The 20272-nt window shown below is 44.3% G+C and overlaps 1 protein-coding gene across 6 annotated transcripts in view; it reads left to right on the top strand.

The window, feature by feature from the left end:
• cep112 (centrosomal protein 112) overlaps positions 1-20272 on the top strand; it is a 669222-nt gene that overhangs the window by 128328 nt on the left and 520622 nt on the right. For 5 of the 6 annotated variants that reach the window (XM_068058509.1, XM_068058505.1, XM_068058504.1 and 2 more), the window contains one exon: positions 5235-5312. The exons of the other annotated variant lie outside the window; for it this stretch is intronic. In XM_068058509.1, coding sequence (XP_067914610.1) covers positions 5235-5312 — 78 coding nt within the window. The remainder of the gene's footprint in view (positions 1-5234; positions 5313-20272) is intronic. 6 annotated transcript variants of the gene reach the window in all.

Raw genomic sequence — 20272 nt, forward strand, 5'->3', positions numbered from 1 at the left:
CAATGTCACAGGATTTCATGTCGCGTTTGCAGACGTCTTTATAGCGGAGACATGGACGGCCGGTGGGTCTGATACCAGTGGCGAGCTCGCTGTACAATGTGTCTTTGGGGATCCTGCCATCTTCCATGCGGCTCACATGGCCAAGCCATCTCAAGCGCCGCTGACTCAGTAGTGTGTACAAGCTGGGGATGTTGGCCGCCTCGAGGACTTCTGTGTTGGAGATACGGTCCTGCCACCTGATGCCAAGTATTCTCCGGAGGCAGCGAAGATGGAATGAATTGAGACGTCGCTCTTGGCTGACATACGTTGTCCAGGCCTCGCTGCCATAGTGCAAGGTACTGAGGACACAGGCCTGATACACTCGGACTTTTGTGTTCCGTGTCAGTGCGCCATTTTCCCACACTCTCTTGGCCAGTCTGGACATAGCAGTGGAAGCCTTACCCATGCGCTTGTTGATTTAGCATCTAGAGACAGGTTACTGGTGATAGTTGAGCCGAGGTAGGTGAACTCTTGAACCACTTCCAGAGCGTGGTCGCCAATATTGATGGATGGAGCATTTCTGACATCCTTCCCCATGATGTTTGTTTTCTTGAGGCTGATGGTTAGGCCAAATTCATTGCAGGCAGCCGCAAACCTGTCTGAGACTCTGCAGGCACTCTTCAGTGTGAGATGTTAAAGCAGCATTGTCAGCAAAGAGGAGTTCCCTGATGAGGACTTTCCGTACTTTGGACTTCGCTCTTAGACTGGCAAGGTTGAACAACCTGCCCCCTGATCTTGTGTGGAGGAAAATTCCTTCTTCAGAGGACTTGAACGCATGTGAAAGCAGCAGGGAGAAGAAAATCCCAAAAAGTGTGGGTGCGAGAACACAGCCCTGTTTCACGCCACTCAGGATAGGAAAGGGGTCTGATGAGGAGCCACCATGTTGAATTGTGCCTTTCATATTGTCATGGAATGAGGTGATGATACTTAGTAGCTTTGGTGGGCATCCAATCTTTTCTAGTAGTCTGAAGAGACCACGTCTGCTGACGAGGTCAAAGGCTTTGGTGAGATCAATGAAAGCAATGTAGAGGGGCATCTGTTGTTCACGGCATTTCTGCTGTATCTGACGAAGGGAGAACAGCATGTCAACGGTCGATCTCTCTGCACGAAAGCCACACTGTGCCTCAGGGTAGACGCGCTCGGCCAGCTTCTGGAGCCTGTTTGGAGCGACTCGAGCAAAGACTTTCCCCACTATGCTGAGCAGGGAGATTCCACGGTAGTTGTTGCAGTCACCGCGGTCACCTTTGTTTTTATAGAGGGTGATGATATTGGCATCGCGCATGTCCTGGGGTACTGCTCCCTCGTCCCAGCACAGGCAAAGCAGTTCATGTAGTGCTGAGAGTATAGCAGGCTTGGCACTCTTGTTTATTTCAGGGGTAATGCTGTCCTTCCCAGGGGCTTTTCCACTGGCCAGAGAATCAATGGCATCACTGAGTTATGATTTGGTTGGCTGTATGTCCAGCTCATCGATGACTGGATCTCACTCTCATCCAAACAAGGTGAAAGAACCTCAAACCTGTTGAACAATCGCAAAGGCTGAGGCTCCTGCACTCCTGCCCTCTGGGTCCCCTTACCTGCCTTCGCTGCAGCCAAACTCTCCTGTCCCTGACCGCTGACCAAATTAGAAGATCCTATCCTAAGGGGTGTGACCACCTCTTGATACAAAATCTCCAGGTAACGTTTGCCCTTCCTGATGCGTTGCAGTGTCTGCAGCTCGGACTCCGGTTCAGTTACTTGAGCCGAAGCTCTTCAAGCCACAAACACTTACTGCAGACGTGTTTGCCCTGGATCACACTGGCATCCAGGAGCTCCCACATGCTGCAGCCATGACACTTCAGCTGTCCTGCTATCCTTAATGTGTTTTAATTAACTACTTAATGATTTTCAATTATTTTATTTTCCTTGTTTTATATATTTTATTAAGCTTACCACTAGTTCCTTTACTATTTTAAATGTTAGGATTAGAATGGACCTTAATCACTTACCAGATACTCACCAAAAAGGTAGCTTCTTCCCAAACCAAATCACCTGCCTGCTTTCCTGTGATGTCACAGCTTACCAGCTACTCGCCCAACAGCTCCTTCCACTGCACCGAAGAAAGAATCAAATACTGGAGGGTTAAAAGAGTACAAAAAAAAGGAAAAATGGAGCACTTCTACCCTCTTCACCGAACTTGCCACTCACCAAACCCGAATCTCCACACTCAGCTTTAATCTGCACTCCGTGAGTCTAATAGGCATTACCAATGATAATAAAGCTTTGCCAATACTAATACACCTTACTACTATTCGTAAACCTTACAAATACTGATAAACCCTAATAATACTTAATACAGCTTCTGTATTAAGTCGACCTAATTTCAACTAATACACTCACTACTGGTCTCTCTCTCTCACTCTATTATAAATTATAAAATTTGCTTTTGTTTTTAATTTATATATTAATAAATCGATCAAGTGTTATGACATGTTTGATTTAAATTAAATTAAAAGCTTACTTGTATACTCACCTCGGTGGTTCTCTGTTTCCCTGCTCTCACTGTCGATTGTGATGTCACTCTGATGTCACCTTTTTTTTCTCCCCTGCTCCTCTCTTGCTCGCTCTCTCTCTCTCTCTGCTCCCACCGTGCTCCTCTCTCTCTCGCTCTGTCTCTGGTTTCCGACTCTGGGTTTTTGGTGCGCTTTTTAAACCTCCGCTCCCACTGTACTCCTCTCTCTTGCTCTGTCTCTGTGTCTGGCAATAGTACTAAAGATTTGTGCTCCAGAACTAGCTGTGCACCTAGCCAAACTGTTCCAGTACAGCTGCAACACTGGCATACACCTGGTAATGTGGAAAATTACCCAGGTATCTCCTGTCCACAAAAAGTAGAACAAATCAAACCCGGCCAATTACTGCCCTATCAGTCTATTCTCCATCAGCAAAGTGTTGGAAGGGGTCATCGACAGTGCTATCCAGCGGCACTTGCTCAGCAATAACCTGCTCACTGACGCTCCGTTTAGTTCTGCCAGGGCTACTCAGCTCCTGACCTCATTACAGCCTGGACAAAAGAGCTGAAGTCCACAGGTGAAGTGAGAGTGACAGCTCTTGACATCAAAGCAACATTTGACCCAAGTATGGCATCAAAGAGCCTTAGAAAAAATAGAATCAATGGGAATTGACTAGCACAAAGGAAGATGGTTGTGGTTGTTGGAGGTCAATCATCTCAGCTCCAGGACATCAGTCCAGAATTTCATCAGGGTAATGTCCTAGGCCAAACCATTTTCAGCTGCTTCATCAATGACCTTCCCTTCATCATAAAGTCAGAAGTGGGGATGTTTTCTGATTGCACAATGTTCAGCACCATTCGTGACTCTTCAGATACTGAAGCAGCCCATGTCCAGATGCAGCCAAGACCTGGTTTGGGCTGGTAGGTGGCAAGTAACATTCAAGTCACACATGTGCCAGGCAATGACCATCTCCAACAAAAGACAATCTAACCATCTCTCCTTGCTCAATGGCATTGCCATTGCTGAATCCTGCACAATCAAGATTCTGGGGGTTACCATTGACTAAAAACTGAATTGGACCAGCCACGTAAATGCTGTGACTACAAGAGCAGGTCAGAGGCTGGGAATTCTGTGGCGAGTAACTCACCACCTGACTCCCCAATGCCTGTCTAACATTTACGAGGCACAGGGCGCAGATTTAAAGTCATTGGTAAAAGAAGCAAAAACGACAGGCGGATAAACTTTTTCACACAGTGAGTGGTTAAGGTCTGGAATGCACTCCGAGAGTGTGGTGGAGGCAAGTTCAATTGAAGCATTTAAAAGGGAATTAGACTGTTATCTGAAAAGGAAGAATGTGCAGGTTTACGGGGAGAAGGCAGGGGAATGTCACTCGGTGAATTGATCATTTGGAGAGCCGGTGCAAACACGATGGGCCGAATGGCCACCTCCTATGCTGTAACAATTCTGTGAGGTCAGGAGTGTGATGGAATACTTTCCACTTGCCCAGATGGGTGCATCTCCAACAACACTCAAGAAGTAGGACACCATCCAGGACAAAGCAGCCTGCTTGATTGGCACCCCATTCACCATCTTAACCATTCACTCCCTTCACCACCATTGCACAGTGGCAGCAGTGTGTACCATCTACAAGATGCATCACAGCAAGTCACCAAGGCTCCTTCGACAGTACTTTCCAAACCCGTGACCTCTACCACCTAGAAGGACAAGGGCAGCAGACGAATGGGAACCCCATCACCTGTAAGTTTCCCTCCAAGCCACACACCCTCCTGACTTGGAACTATATCCCTGTTCCTTCACTGTCACTGAGTCAAAATCCTGGAACTCCTTTTCTAACAGCACTGTTGGTGTACCTACAGTCCAGGGACTGCAGCAGTTCAAGAAGGCACCACCTTCGAGGGCAATTAGGGATGGGCAGTAAATGCTGGCCTAACCAGCAATGCCCATATCCCATGAACAAATAATAAAAATACAAAGCTGAGGAAGTGATGCTTCAGCTGCACAGAGCCTTGGTCAAATCCCCATCTGGAGTACTGTGCAGTTTTACGCACCGAATCTCAGGAACGCTATGTTGTAAGGGGGAGGGTACTGCGCCGATACATCAGAATGACGCCCGGGTTTAAAGGATTAAAACATGCAGAATGTTGCATAAACTTGGCTTGCATTAATTTGAGTTTTGAAGGTTGAGGGGTGATCGAGTTGTATTCTTTAAAATGATGGTCTTGATAGGTTAGATACGGAGACCCATTTCCTCTGATGAATAAATCTAGAATCAGGTGGCATAAACTTGTCCATTTAGGAGTGAAATTAAGAAGCTTTTTTCCACACAAAGGGTAGTTGAAATCTAGAATTTTCTTACCCAAAAGGCTGTGGATGCTGGCGTCAGTTGAAACTTTCAAGCATGAAAATGATAAATTATTGTTAAGCAAGTATATCGAGGGAGTTGTCAAAGAAGTGTAAATGGAGTTGAGCAACAGATCAACCATGATCTAATTAAATGCTGGCAACAGGCATACAGCTGCGATGCGGACAGTGGCAAGAAAATAACCTGCTCAATGTGATGCCTGAAGTTCAAGCTTTTAGCTCGGGCCTTCACTTCTTCAATTTCAACAGAGTAATTTTAAGGATCTTTGAAACCCTGTCTGTTTCATGACAGATTAATGTAAAATTTTATTTAAATTGTGCTTCCAGGTGGTTTCTGAACCCAGACCAATTACACCCTCTGATGACAGTGACTTGGAAGCAAGGTTAAATAGCTGGAATCTTGGGGTATGTCCTGTTTGTCTGCTTTTGGTTTACATAGTATTTACAGCACTGGAACAGGTCGTTCGGCGGAACAGGTCAGTGCTGGTGTTTATCCTCCACAAGAGCCTTCAACCTTTCATCATCTCACCCCATCAAGATATCCTTCTATTCCTTTCCCCTCATGTTTATCTAGCTTCCCCTCGAATGTATCTTTGCTATTTTCCTCAACTGCTCCTTATGGAAGTGAGTTCTGCATTCTAACCACTCTCTGGGTAAATAAATTTTTCCTGAATTCGCAGTTGGATTTATTAGTGACTGTATATTTATGGCCCCTAGTTTAGGTCTCTCACATAAGTGGAAACATCTCTATATTTACCTTATCAAACCCTTTCATAATCTCTTGAAGACCTTTATCAGGTCACCCTTCAGTCTTCTCTTTTTTCCAAGAGATCCCCACTATGTTCAATCTTTCCTGATGGAAATCTTTTTTTTGCACCTTCTCCAGTGCCTCTATGTCATTTTTATAATATGGAGACTAGAAACTGTTCACAGTTATTCAAGAGTGGTCCAACCAAGATTCTATATAAGTTAATTTGGTTAGGGTCGCTTTGCTGAGTATGGCACTGTTACATGAGGATTTTCATTCAGAATTATTTTTGTTAAATAGCATTTCTTCCATTGTTTTCCCCCTTTTGATGTCTTCTGTCATCTCATTATGAGTGGCTTCGCTTTCAGATATTTCCTTGGCTATTGTCAATGCTGCTTGCCTTTTGTAGGTGCAATGTGATAGACCTCCCTGATAATTTTGTTGCTTCCCCTGTACAGGAGTGATCTTTCCTCATCTCCCTGTGCCTCTTTATCTTTTATCCAGTTTTGAGTACTTTTTGTTGTCCAGTAACTCACTGAAGAATCAGGAAATCTCACCTACAGAGGGTGCACTTGAAGCAAGGAAGTCTCATTGGGTGTCTCGGCTCTACTGCTACTACAACTATTACATCAGGCTGTCCAATTTGGATTTTAGGTGATTTTTAAAAAAACACTTGCGAACACATTTTAATTTTGGGCTCCAATAAATCTGAAATTTTGAGTTAAATTTGTCACACTTTCATTTGAAGTTGTGTTCAGGATAGCAAACTTCAGTAATCATGCAAACAGTTAAAATCTCTTCTAAATTCTCAGCATTTTGTTAAGTTTCTGGTTTGTCACAGAAATAGAGTAACAAATAGCCACACAATAGCTTTGCAGTTCAGTGACTAAGTCAATTGAGAATACAATATTAGTAATAAACAGATCAAAGTGAGTACAGTCATCCCATATCCTTTAGTTGTGGCTTTGCATGAGAGCAAATAGAATGGTATTGCTCTCTATAAACTTCAAAGTCATTTCAGTAGTCAGTGAAGGAGACACCACAAACAGCTGCAGCACTGAACTGCCCTGGGAAATGTACTGGACTGCAGAGGGGCAGAAGGCTACATCTGTTATAAAAGTACATAAGAGAATTCAGATCTCTTTGTAACTTTTATAATTGTAGCTTTGGTTATTACACTAAAATATCACGATTGTCATAAAAGGTAAACCACAAATGCCAGGCGGGCTTTAAGTATATCCACCTAATTAAATAACACGGCGGCAGTATTTAAAAATCAGAGACCATATGCCAACTACAGTAAATCCTGGCAATCAGCAATGGGATGAAAATTATTCATTGTCCGTTATCTGTCTCAAAGAATTAATCCAGTTCATTAAACATCAGCATTTGTCAAGGAAATACTGTCATCACTGGAAAAACAGGATAAGGAGCCAAGAACTAAATGAAAGTGTGTGTCTGTGTGTGTGTGTCTGTGTGTGTGTGTGTGTGTGTGTGTGTCTGTGTGTGTGTGTGTGTGTGTGTATACAAAAATACAAACAAATACCAGGAAGCATAATCTCTAATCGGAGGGTTCAAAGGATAGTAATGAACAGCTTGAGCTATGTTTTTGCGGTTCAGTATTGAACTCTTTGATTAGAGGACAGATGTGTCATTCCCAGGCTCTCATTATTCCCTCAGTAAAGGAAACTCATAAGTACTCACTATATATAATGGCATATGTATATGTTTTTAAAGTATTCCCCTTGTTTTTTTAATATATTCCCCTTCACTTTGGTGAGGTCCTGGCAGATGGCCAACACCCATGAAACCATACCCTGGCAAGTGTTGATAGCTTTGGAAGAGGAAGGGAGAAAATTGAAGGGAAGAAAGCATATTCCTCCTTGACAATCAGATGCCTTGTTCCATTCCCAGCTGTGAAGCCAAGAAAGTGCTTTCAGGTTCTGCCAATGTCATTGTGTTGTCAACCACTAAGGTGGCTTGTGGCTATTTATCCTCATGTTTTCCTTCCCTCCTTGCTGGAAAAACAGCCAGCCTCTATTCCCTATTTCTCTCAGATACTGGCTGAAATCAGAAGTTCATTGTATGGAGGACAAAGGGTTCCAGATAACATTTGATGCGTGCATTAACTTGAGGTTTGAAAGTTGAGGGTGATCTAGTTGTGTTATCTAAAATTATGGTTTTGATAGGTTAGATACAGAGACCTATTTCCTTTGATGGGGAAATCCAGAATAAGGTGGCATAAACATGTCCATTTAGGAGTGTTGTCCCAATATCTTCATATATAGAATCATAACAATTACAACACAGGAAGAGGCCACTTGCTCTGTGTGCCTGTTCCTGTTCTTCAACTGGGGTATCTACTCTAATCCGATTTCCTTGTATTCTTTTATACTTTTTCTTTTGAAATACTTATTTAGTTATCATTTAACACAGTAACCAAAACAGTACCTAAAAATGGAAAACTTGTAACAGACTATAATGTCAATAGTAGTATTGTATGATCAGCTAGACCAAGAGGTATTTTATTGGTGACTTATTAGCAACACCAATTTTTGTCAATATTCCAGTGAGGTGGCTTGGATATTTTATGTGTTAAAGGTGCTATATGAATGCAAGTTGTTGTTAAGTCTTGCCTTGATGGTCACTTTTTGCAAAGCATTCCTTGTAATAATGCTCTGTGGAAGAGAACAAAATTTTCTCCCTTCCCCATCATTCTTTTGGGGATGATTTTGGGTCTCTGGCTCATTATTACTGATTTATCAACTAGTGTGAATGGCAAATCTAATTTTTAAAATTCAGCAACTGCCCCTTATATATGATTTCACAATGTCCATATTTCTCCGCAATAGAAATTATGCATGTAGGTGACGCTGTGATATGTTGTTTCAATGTTAATTATCACATAACGAGCTCTTATTTAAGTTACTAATCAAATTTTTGATTGAATGTGAACACATCTAAAGTAGTTTGCAGTTGGTAGGTAGTAATGAAAAATGAGTAGGTATCACAAAACTGAGCAATCAAATTGGTTTTACGAATAGCGCTAAGTAGTAGAAGCTGACCAACAGAATCGCTGAAATAAATATGTAAACTTGGTTTGGTTTGTCCATGGTTGCAATATTTTTCGAAAGGCCTACTCTTATTTCTGGAGCCTGGAAATCAATTTGAGCATTTGCTAGAGCTTCAATTATTGGGTTGGGCTTTTTTTTTTTTGCTGCTTGTTTGCACTTCGTGTCAATCACAACAAGCCCCTCACCTTTTAATTTTAACTCCAGAATGCACATTAAAGTTCCCTCTATTCTGAGTTTAAAGAACATCACTGTTTTGAAGCTGAGAGGATAAGCGCACAGCTAATAACATAACTCAAGAAATAGAATTTGGCCATACAGTGACACAACCCTGCTCCACCATTCAAAAAGATCATGGCTGAACTTCTACCTCAACTCCACTTTCCTGCATTATCCACATATCCCTTGATTCTCTCAGTGCCCAGAAATCTATCAATCTCAGTCTTGAGTATACTCATCGTCTGAGCCCTTAAAGCTCTCTGGGATAGAAAATTTCAAAGATTTACAACATTCTGAGTAAAGTAATTTCTCCTCATCTTGGTCCTAAATGGCTGAGCCCTTATCCTGTGTCTATGATCCACTGGTTCTAGACCCTCCAGTCAGAGGAAACAGCCGAAAATATTGGTTCATTATTGATAGCAAGATTGACCATTCATTGTGTGCCAGGACTTGCCATTTGTAAACCTTGTCTTCCCTTTGTGCAGAAATAGAAAAGAACTACCACAAAATTAGGAAACCATTAGCATTGTGAAGAAGCTAAATTGTTTTGAATTCTTTTTTTGTTTAAATACATTGAAGAAATTTTAAGTGTGAACTTTTGAAGTTTATCTGAAGTAAATTTGACAGAAAACAATGCATCTGTTGAAGGGGTTATTAATTAAAGTCAGTTATTCAATTGCAACACCATTTTAACTGTATGCATTAGTTTTAGTAAACATTTTTATTTTTTACATGGTCTGTTTCTGTGCTGTACATTCGATTTGGGCCAATTGGTCTATGCCGATGTTTACGCTCCACACGAGCTTCATCTCAACCTTTCATCATAAGCGTTTATTCCTTTCTCCCTCAGCTTCTCATTAGATGCCTCTATGCTGTTGAACTCAATTGTTCCTTGTAGTGGTGAGTTCCACATTCTAACCTCTCATTGCATAAAGAGGTTTCTCATGAATTCCTTATTGGATTTATTAGTGACTATCTTATGTTGATAAATAGACAGTGACAGGAAGGGACAGAGAGTACAAATCTAAAAGTAAATCAGCAGTCAAGGCTAAACATTACAAAAATAATAAAAGGACAAAACTTAAAGACTCTGTATCTGAATGCGCGTAGCATTCGAAACAAAACAGATGAACTGATAGTGCCAAATAGAAACAAATAAGTACAATCTGATAGCCATTACAGAGACATAGCTGCAGGATGAATAGATTGGAACCTGAATATTGAAGGGTACATGACATTTAGGAAGCTAGGAAAAGGTGGAGGGGTGGCTCTGTTAATTAATGATGGTATTAGCACATTACAGAGGGATGACCTAAGTTCAGGAAACCAGGCTGCAGAAGCTGTTTGGGAAGAGATGAGCAATGATAAAGGGAAGAAGTCACTTGTGGGAGTGGTGTACAAGTCTGCTAACAGTAACCACAAGGTAGGACAGAGTATAAAGGAAGAAATAATGGGAGCTTGTCAGAAAGGTACCATAGAAAAATTACAGCACAATAGGGGGCCATTTAACCCATCGTGTCTGCGCTGGCTAAGAAAACTAGCCGCCCAATCTAAGCCCACCTTCCACCACCTGGTCTGTAGCCTTGCAGATTACAACATTTCAGGTGCATGTCCAGGTACCTTTTAAAAGAGTTGAGGGTTTCAGCCTCCACCACCGTTCCTGGCAGTGAATTTCAGACACCCACCACCCTCTGGGTGAAAAAGTATTTCCTCATGTCCCCTCCAATCCTTCTACCAATCACCTTAAATCTGTGTTCCCTGGTAATTGCTCTCTCCACTAGGGGAAACAGGTCCTTCCTGTCTATCTAGGCCCCTCATAATTTTGTACACCTCAATTAAGTCACCCCTCAGCCTCCTCTGTTCTAAGGAAAACAATCCTAGCCTATCCAATCTTTCCTCATGGCTGCAACCTTCAAGCCCTGGCAGCATTCTTGTAAATCTTCTCTGTACTCTCTCCAGCGCAATTATGCCCTTCCTGTAATGTGGTGACCAGAACAGTACGCAATACTGTTCCAGCATTACATCCCTGCTTTTGTATTCTATGCCTTGGCCAATAAATGAAAGCATTCCATATGCCTTCTACACCACTCCATCTGCCTGTCCTGCCACCTTCAGGAACCTGTGGACATGCACTCCAGGGTGTCTCACTTCTTCCACCCCTTTCAATATCCTCCCGTTTATAGTGTATTCTCTTGCTTTGTTTGCCCTCCCCAAATGCATTACCTCATACTTCTCCAGATTGAATTCCAGTTGCCACTTTTCCACCCACTCAACCAAACCATTGATATAGTTCTGGAGTCTACAGCCATCCTCTTCGCTATTAACTACACGGCCAATTTTTGTGTCATCAGCAAATTTCCCAATCACACTGCCCACATTTAATTCCAAATCATTAATATATACCACAAACAGCAAGGAACCAAACACTGAGCCCTCTGGAACCCCACTGGAAACTGCTTTCCGTTCGCAAAAAGATCCATCGACCACTACCCATTGTTTCCTGTCACTGAGCCAATTTTGGATCCAACCTGCTTCATTCCCCTGTATCCCATGGGCTTTTATTTTTCTGACCAATCTGCCATGTAGGACCTTGTCCAATGTCTTACTAAATCCATGTAGACCACATCCACTGCACTACCCTCATCAGTCTTCATTGTTGCTTCCTCAAAAGATTCAATTACGTTAGTAAGACGCAACCTTCCTTTTACAAATCCATGCCGACTATCCCTGATTGCTCCGTGCCTTTCTAAGGGATAGTTTATTCTGTCGCTCAGAATTGATTCTAATAATTTGCCCACCACCGAGATCAGACTGACCAGCTTATAATTATTTGGCCTAACCCTCACACCCTTTTTAAACAATGGTACAATGTTCGCAGACCTCCAATCCTCTAGCACCTCGCCCGTATCCAGTTAGGATTTGAAGATGATCCTCTGCACATCCACTATTTCCTCCCTGGCTTCCTTTAACAACCTGGATGCAATCCATCCGGCCCTGGTGATTTATCCACTTTCAAGGATGTCAGACTGTCTAGTATGTCATCTCTTGTTATGCTTATCATATCTAATATTTCACACTCCTCCTCTTTTACTACAATCATCCCTCTCTTGTGAAGACAGAGACCAAAAACTCATTAGGAACCCTACTCACATCTTCTGCATCCATGCATAAGTTAGCTTGTACATCTCTGATAGGTCCTACCCTTTCCTTAGTTATCCTCTTGCTCTTAATGTACTGATAAAACATCTTTGGGTATGGCAATAATCATGGGGGATTTTAATCTACACGTAGACTGGAAGAATCAGGTGGACAAAGGTAGCCTAGATGAGGAGTTCAAAGAATGTTTTCAGGATAGTTTCTTAGAACAGCACGTTCTAGAGCCAACCAGAGAGCAGGCTATACTAGATCTGGTATTGTGTAATGAGATAGTGAAGGTGCCCTAGGTAGCAGCGATCATAATATGATTGAATTTTATATTCAGTTTGATGGAGAGAAGAATGGGTCAGCATTAGTATTTTAAACTTAAATAAGGGCAATTATGAGGGCATGAAAGCAGAGCTAGCTAAAGTGAACTGGCAAGCTAGGTTAAGGGATAGGTCAATAGAGATGCAGTGGCAGACTGTTAAGGTTTTTTTTTCAGAATACTCAAAATGGATACATTCCAACGAGAAAGAAAAATTCCAAGGGGAAGACTCACTTCCTGTGGTTAACTAAAAAAGTTAACTATAGTATCAAACTTGAAGAAAAAGCATATAATTGTGTAAAGCTGGGTAGCAGGTCAGAAGATTGGACAGAATATAAAAAAACAGCAAAGAATGACTAAAAGATTGATCAAGAGGAAAAAATTAGAGTATGAGAGAAAGCTGGTGAGAAATATAAAAACAGATATTAAGAGTTAACAAAGTGATCAAGTGAGTCTGTGGAATTAATAATGGAAAATAGGGAGATGGCAGATGAATTGAACAGGTGGGCGGCACAGTGGCACCGCAGCCTCACAGCTCCAGGGACCCGGGTTCGATTCAGGGTACTGTCTGTGTGGAGTTTGCAAGTTCTCCCTGTGTCTGCGTGGGTTTTCTCCGGGTGCTCCGGTTTCCTCCCACATGCCAAAGACTTGCAGGTTGATAGGTAAATTGGCCATTAGAAATTGCCCCTAGTATAGGTAGGTGGTAGGGAAAATATAGGGAAGGTGGGGATGTGGTAGGAATATGGGATTAGTGTAGGATTAGTATAAATGGGCGGTTGATGTTCGGCACAGACTCGGTGGGCTGAAGGGCCTGTTTCAGTGCTGTATCTCTAATCTAAAAAAAAAGGTATTTTGCATTGGGCTTCACTATAGAGGATACAAATAACATCCCAGTATTAGCTGTAAATCAAGAAATGGAAGGAAGGGAGGAACTCAAGAAAATTACAATCACCAGGGAAGTGTTACGGCGAAAATTGTTGGAGCTATGGGGTGACAAGTTCCCAGGTCCTGATGAACTTCAACCTCGGGTCCGAAAAGAAGTGGCTAGTGAGATAGCCGATGCGTTAGTTTTAATTTTCCAAAATTCCCTAGATTCGAGGAAGGTTCCATTAGGTTGGAAAAAAGCAAATGTAACTCCTTTATTCAAAAAGGGAAGGAGACAGAAAGCAGGAAACTACAGGCCAGTTGCTTAACATTGGAAGCTATTATGAAAGATGTTATAGCAGGGCACTTAGAAAAATTCAAGGTAATCAGGCAGAGTGAACATAGTTTTGTGAAAGGGAAATCATGTTTAACCAACTTATTGGAGTTCTTTGAGGGAGTTACATGTGCTGTGGTTAAAGAGGAACGAGTAGATGTATTAAGAACATAAGAAATAGGAGCAGGGGTAGGCCATTCAGCCCCTCAAGCCTGCCCCGCCATTCAATAAGATCATGGCTGATCTGTCCCAAGCCTCAACTCCTCTTTCGGGCCTGCTCCACTTAACCCTTGACTCCCCAAGATTTCAAAAAACCTTCTACCTCTACCTTAAACAACTATCACCATGCTAAATGCGATAGATTTCGAACAGATCTAGCAATGCAAAACTGGGCATCCATGAGGCGCTGTGGGCCATCAGCAGCAGCAGAATTGTACTCAACCACAATCTGTAACCTCATGGCCCGGCATATCCCCCACTCTACCATTACCATCGAGCCAGGAGACCAACCCTGGATCAATGAAGAGTGCAGGAGAGCATTCCAGGAGCAGCACCAGGCATACCTCAAAATGAGGTGTCGACCTGGTGAAGAGGCAACCCAGGACTACTTGCATGCCAAACTGCGTAAGCAGCATGCGATAGACAGAGCTAAGCGATCCCATAACCAACAGATCAGATCTAAGCTCTGCAATCCTGCCACATCCAGCCGTGAATGATGGTGGACAATTAAACAACTAACTGGAGGAGGTGGCTCCACAAATATCCCCATCCTCAATGATGGGGGAGCCCAGCACGTCAGTGCGAAAGATAAGGCTGAAGCATTTGCAACAGTCTTCAGCCAGAAGTGCCGAGTTGTTGATCCATCTCAGCCTCCTCCTAAAGTCCCCAGCATCACAGATGCCAGACTTCAGCCAATTCGATTCACTCCGCGTTATATCAAGAAACAACTGAAGGCACTGGATACTGCAAAAGCTATGGGCCCTGACAATATTCCGGCAATAGTACTGAAGACCTGTGCTCCAGAATTTGCCGCGCCCCTAGCCAAGCTGTTACAGAACAGCTGCAACACTGGCATCTACCCTGTAATGTGGAAAATTGCCCAGCTATGTCCTGTACACAAAAAGGAGGACAAGTCCAACCCGGCCAATTACCGCCCCATCAGCCTATTCTCAATCATCAGTAAAGTGATGGAAGGTGTCATCAACAGTGCCATCAAGTGGCACTTGCTTAGCAATAACCTGCTCAGTGACTCTCAGTTTGGGTTCCGCCAGGGCCACTCAGCTCCTGACCTCATTACAGCCTTGGTTCAAAGATGGACAAAAGAGCTGAACTCGTGAGGTGAGAGTGACTGCCGTTGACATCAAGGCAGCATTTGACCGAGTATGGCGTCGAGGAGCCCTAGCAAAACTGAGGTCAATGGGAATTGGGGAAAACCCTCCGCTGGCTGGAGTCATACCTAGCACAAAGGAAGATGGTTGTGGTTGTTGGAGGTCAATCATCTGAGCTCCAGGACATCACTGCAGGAGTTCTTCAGGGTAGTGTCCTAGTCCCAACCATCTTCAGCTGCTTCATCAATGACCTTCCTTCAATCATGAGGTCAGAAGTGGGGATGTTCACTGATGGTTGCACAATGTTCAGCACCATTCGTGACTCCTCAGATACTGAAGCAGTCCGTGTAGAAATGCAGCAAGACCTGGACAGTATCCAGGCTTAGGCTGAGAAGTGGCAAGTGACATTCGCGCCACACAAGTGCCAGGCAATGACCATCTCCAACAAGAGAGAATTTAACAATCTCCCCTTGACATTCAATGGCAATACCATCGCTGCATCCCCCACTATCAACATCCTAGGGGCTACCATTGACCAGAAACTGAACTGGAGTAGCCATAGAAGTACCGTGGCTACAAGAGCAGGTCAGAGGCTAGGAATCCTGAGGCGAGTAACTCACCACCTGACTCCCCAAAGCCTGTCCACCATCGACAAGGCACAAGTCAGGAGTGTGATGGAATACTCTCCACTTGCCTTGATGGGTGCAGCTCCAATAACACTCAAGAAGCTTGACACCATCTAGGGCAAAGCAGCCCGCTTGATTGGCACCGCATCTACAAACATTCACTCCCTCCACCACCGACGCACAGTGGCAGCAGTGCGTACCATCTACAAGATGCACTGCAGCGATGCACCAAGGCTCCTCAGACAGCACCTTCCAAACCTGTGACCTCTACCAACTAGAAGGACAAGGGCAGCAAATACATGGGAACACCACCACCTGCAAGTTCCCCTCCAAGTCACACACCATCCTGACTTGGAACTATATCACCGTTCCTTCACTGTTGCAGGGTCAAAATCCTGGAACACCCTTCCTAACAGCACTGTGGGTGTACCTACCCCAAGTGGACTGCAGCGGTTCAAGAAGGCAGCTCACCACCACCTTCTCAAGGGCAATTAGGGATGGGCAATAAATGCTGGCCTGGCCAGCGATGCCCACATCCCCATGAATGAATAAAAAAAAAACCTGTTTGTATCCTGGTTCTGACTCACTTTTGAATTATGTAGGCCAGGGGTGGATTCTTCGCGATAAGGACTACCCCTTGATGACACGGCTGCTGACGCCAGTGAGGAGCCCCACCAATGATGCTGAAGAGTGCTACAACGTCTGCCACGGCTGTGCCCAAGCGACCGTCAAACAGGCCATTAAAATGCCAAAGATGCGGTTCCGCTGCCTTGATAGATCTTGTGGATCCCTACAGTATGCACCAGACAGGGTGAGGCGCAACGTCATAGTCTGTTGCATTCTTCACAACATTGCAGTACAGAGGGCGGATACCTTGCAAGATGAAATAGTACGGGAGCAAAGACACATCCGATGAACAGGATACAGAGGGCACACAAGGACAAGAACGCAAGGGAAATCAGAGCAGTTGGGAGGCCAGACATGGCAAGCAGCAAGGGAGGCAAGACAGAGGCTGATAATTGGGTGCTTCCACAATCCATGAAGTTCAATAAGTATATTTGCTAACAGCACTCTCCATCATGCACATGGTCTGAATTTCTCTTCCTCCATTGCGTCTGTCTGTCCAGCATTACTGGCAGCAACAAACTCAGCCATTGTCATGTGACATCATTCGTGTAATTACACATCATGCATATTGGCATGTTGATATCAGAATACATTGGTAATACTGTTATGCTTATGGTGTAATTGAAAGACACGTGGTGAAATGTGGTTTTCAGACAATAAAGGCTGATTGGCAGGAAAGCACATTTAACGTACACATGACATATCCGTCTCACCTGTGAATATTCATATATGGAGTGTTCAGATAGAGGTAGTACCCATGTATTTTCAGTCAGCTGCATCCAATTTTGTAGGATGGACTGGAATCACTGGTTCCCAATAATACCCAGCTCTCACTGCTGGCTCCAAGCGCCACACCGTCACAGCTGATGGATGAAACGTAGTGAGGGGAGAAATGATGAACATGACGCCACCTGGGCGGATGTCTTTCTTGATAAAGGTAACGGCCAGGGCAGAAGGATTCCAAGTGTTCAAGTGACCATGTTCTGGACCAAAGGCGTACCACACCATATTGAATGGGCTACGATTGTTGGTATACCAGCTATGGATAAAATAACAAGGGAAGGTGGGTCTCTTCAAGCCTTAGTTGGCAACCCATCTCGGAGAGGAAAACTCTGAATCTAAACCTACAACTTGGAGACCTCGCTGCCACCGTCCCAGTTCACTGGGCCACGACATATGAGCTCCAGGCTTAAAGGGTGGGGTCAATCAGTGCAAACTGTACTCCTTCTTAAAGCACCACTGCGCAGGCAGGCAGGAAGGAAATCCATCCACCCCAACTGTAACTCAACAAGCAAGTCCTGTAGCGACAGGAAAGGGACAAAAATGGCAGGTGCAAGATGGCACGAGCAGCTGCAGTTCCAATCCTGCATGCAGGTGGCTCAGGATATTGTTCATTTTGATGATGACAGAGAGACGGCATCATCACCCAGTAGCACCCTGAGTGACACAGCAGCCTTTTGAAGGACAGCACTGCTTGCTCCGAAATTGGAGAGGGGCCTAGAAAAGGTGGCCTAAACAAATGCTTGTCTCCCTACCACCCAGTTGGCTTGTCGCAGTCAACGGGCATCTCTTAATGCAGTTAAACTACGACAGAGAAGGAAACACGAACTTCTAACCTCGCTTAAAAAGGTGGGATGAGAGAAATTCTGAAACTCGCCTGCTGGAGCATGAGAACAATGCTCGACTCTGGTGATAAAATGCTCGACTCTGGTGATAACAGCTGCCCCCAGTGACACTCAGCTCTGGTGGCCCATGAGATAGCCAGACTAGACATTGATATAGCAGCCCTGAGTGAGGTCCGCTTCTCGGAGCAAGGCAGCCTAACAGAACACAACGCTGGCTGCACCCTCTATCGGTCAGGTAGACCTCAAGGTGAACAACGCCTCTTTGGTGCCGGCTTGATGGTGAAGAAGACTATCACCACTAAACTTTCAAGCCTGCCAATCGGCCACTCTGAACGCATCATGTCCCTGCGTCTGCCCCTCCAAGACCAGCAGCATGCAACTCTCATCAGTGTTAATGCTCCAACCCTGAAGGCTAACCCAGCTGACAAAGATAAGTTCTAGACAGATCTCCATGAACTCATCCAGAATGCCCCTCCAAGGACAAAATTGTCGTCCTTGGTGATTTCAACGTCAGAGTGGGCCATGACAGCCTGGCATGGAAGGGAGTGCTCGGAAACCACGGAGTTGGAAACTGTAATGAAAACGGGTGTTTACTCTTGGAACTCTGTGCAGAAAAGCAGCTGTCCATAACCAACACCTTCTTTCAACAAAAAGATTGCTTCAAGACCTCATGGATGCATCCCCGCTCTAAACACTGGCACCTGACAGATTACATCTTGGTGTGCCACTGTGACCTAAAGGACGTCCTGCATACCAGAGTCATGCCCAGTGCTCCCAGTGCTGACTGTCAGACAGACCACCGGCTCGTTCATTCAAAGCTGAACTTCCACTTCAAGCCTAAGCCCAAGAACAGGCCTAGAGACAACACATCAAAGAAATTTCGAGTCAGCAACCTGCAAACCTCATCTTGCAGCGTTAGATATCAAGCAATCTTACAGACTAGACTGGAACATCCTGATCTCACTGCTGATTCCACTCCACAAGAATTCTGGGAATGCATCAAAGCTGCAGTACTGGATACTTCCAACGAGGTCATCGGACCCAGCACCAAGAAGAATAGGGACTGGTCTGATGAAAATGACGAGGCAATTCAAGTTCTGCTAAAAATAAAAAGGTCAGCTCATCAGGCTCACCTGGCTCAGCCAGCCAATGAAGAGAAAAAGGCATATAAAAACAAGAAATGCTGGAAATACTCAGCAGATGTGGCAGCATCTGTGGAGAGAGAAGCAGAGTTAATGTTTCAGGTCAGTGACCCTTCCTCAGAAATGAAAAAGGTAGCCTATCATCAAGCATGCAGCACCCTTCAATGTAAACTGAGGAACATCCAACATGACTGGTGGATTGCACTTGCGGAAAAAACTCAACTGTGCGCTGATACTGGCGACATAAGTTTCTATGAAGCACTAAAATCTATCTATGGACCAGCATATCAAACCCAAAACCCCCTGAGGATCGCTGATGGCAGGATCCTACACACCGACAAGGAGTCAGTCCTGGATCGCTGGTCAGAGCACTTTGAAACTCTCGTCAGCGGCAAGTGCACAGTGCATGATACTGCCATCAATCACATCCAACGACAGCCTGTCAAAGAAGAACTGGATGACAGCCCAACTCTGGAGGAAACTGTGACTGCCATCAACCAGATGAAGAACAACTAAGCCCCAGAGCCGCTGGAATTCTATCCGAAGCCTTGAAGTATGGTGGCCCTGCTCTATACACCAAGCTCCATGAGTTTTTTACGGCCTGCTGGGAACAGGGCTGGATTCCATGCAATCTTCGTGACGCCATTATCATCAACTTGTACAAAAACAAAGGAGAAGAACCAGACTGCTCCAACTACCGTGGAATCACTTTCCTTTCTATTGCTGGGAAGATCCTGGCTAGATACTTCTGAACAGGCTTGTGCCTACCAGGAAGAAAACATCCCAGAGAGCCAGTGTAGTTTCAGAGCAAACAGAGGCACCACAGGCACTGTATTTGCACTCAGACAATTACAAGAAAAGTGTTGTGAGCAAAACGAAGGCCTGTTTGTCACTTTTGTTGGCCTCACCAAGGCATTTGACAGTGAGCAAAGATGGACTTTGGAAAATCCTTGAAAAACATGGATGCCCACCCAGGTTCCTGGCCATGGTGAAGCAGTTTCATGAAAATCAGTACAGACAAGCCAAGCAAAACAGCGACTTTTCGAGTCCCTTCTGTATCTCCAATGACGTTATGCAAGGATGGGTGCTGGCCCCGACCCTATTCACTACCTTTTTCAACATGATGCTACAGTCCCACATAAGAGATTAGCATGTAAAATTAAAGCACATGGGATTGGGAGTAGTGTATTGCGATGGATAGAAAACTGGTTGGCAGACAGGAAACAAAGAGTAGGGATAAATAGGTCTTTTCCAAATGGCAGGCAGTGATTAGTGGGGTACCGCAGGGATTGGTGCTAGGACCCCAGCTATTCACAAT

This window comes from Heterodontus francisci, chromosome 26, assembly GCF_036365525.1.
Source record: "Heterodontus francisci isolate sHetFra1 chromosome 26, sHetFra1.hap1, whole genome shotgun sequence".
In the NCBI taxonomy this organism is placed as follows: Eukaryota; Metazoa; Chordata; class Chondrichthyes; order Heterodontiformes; family Heterodontidae; genus Heterodontus; species Heterodontus francisci.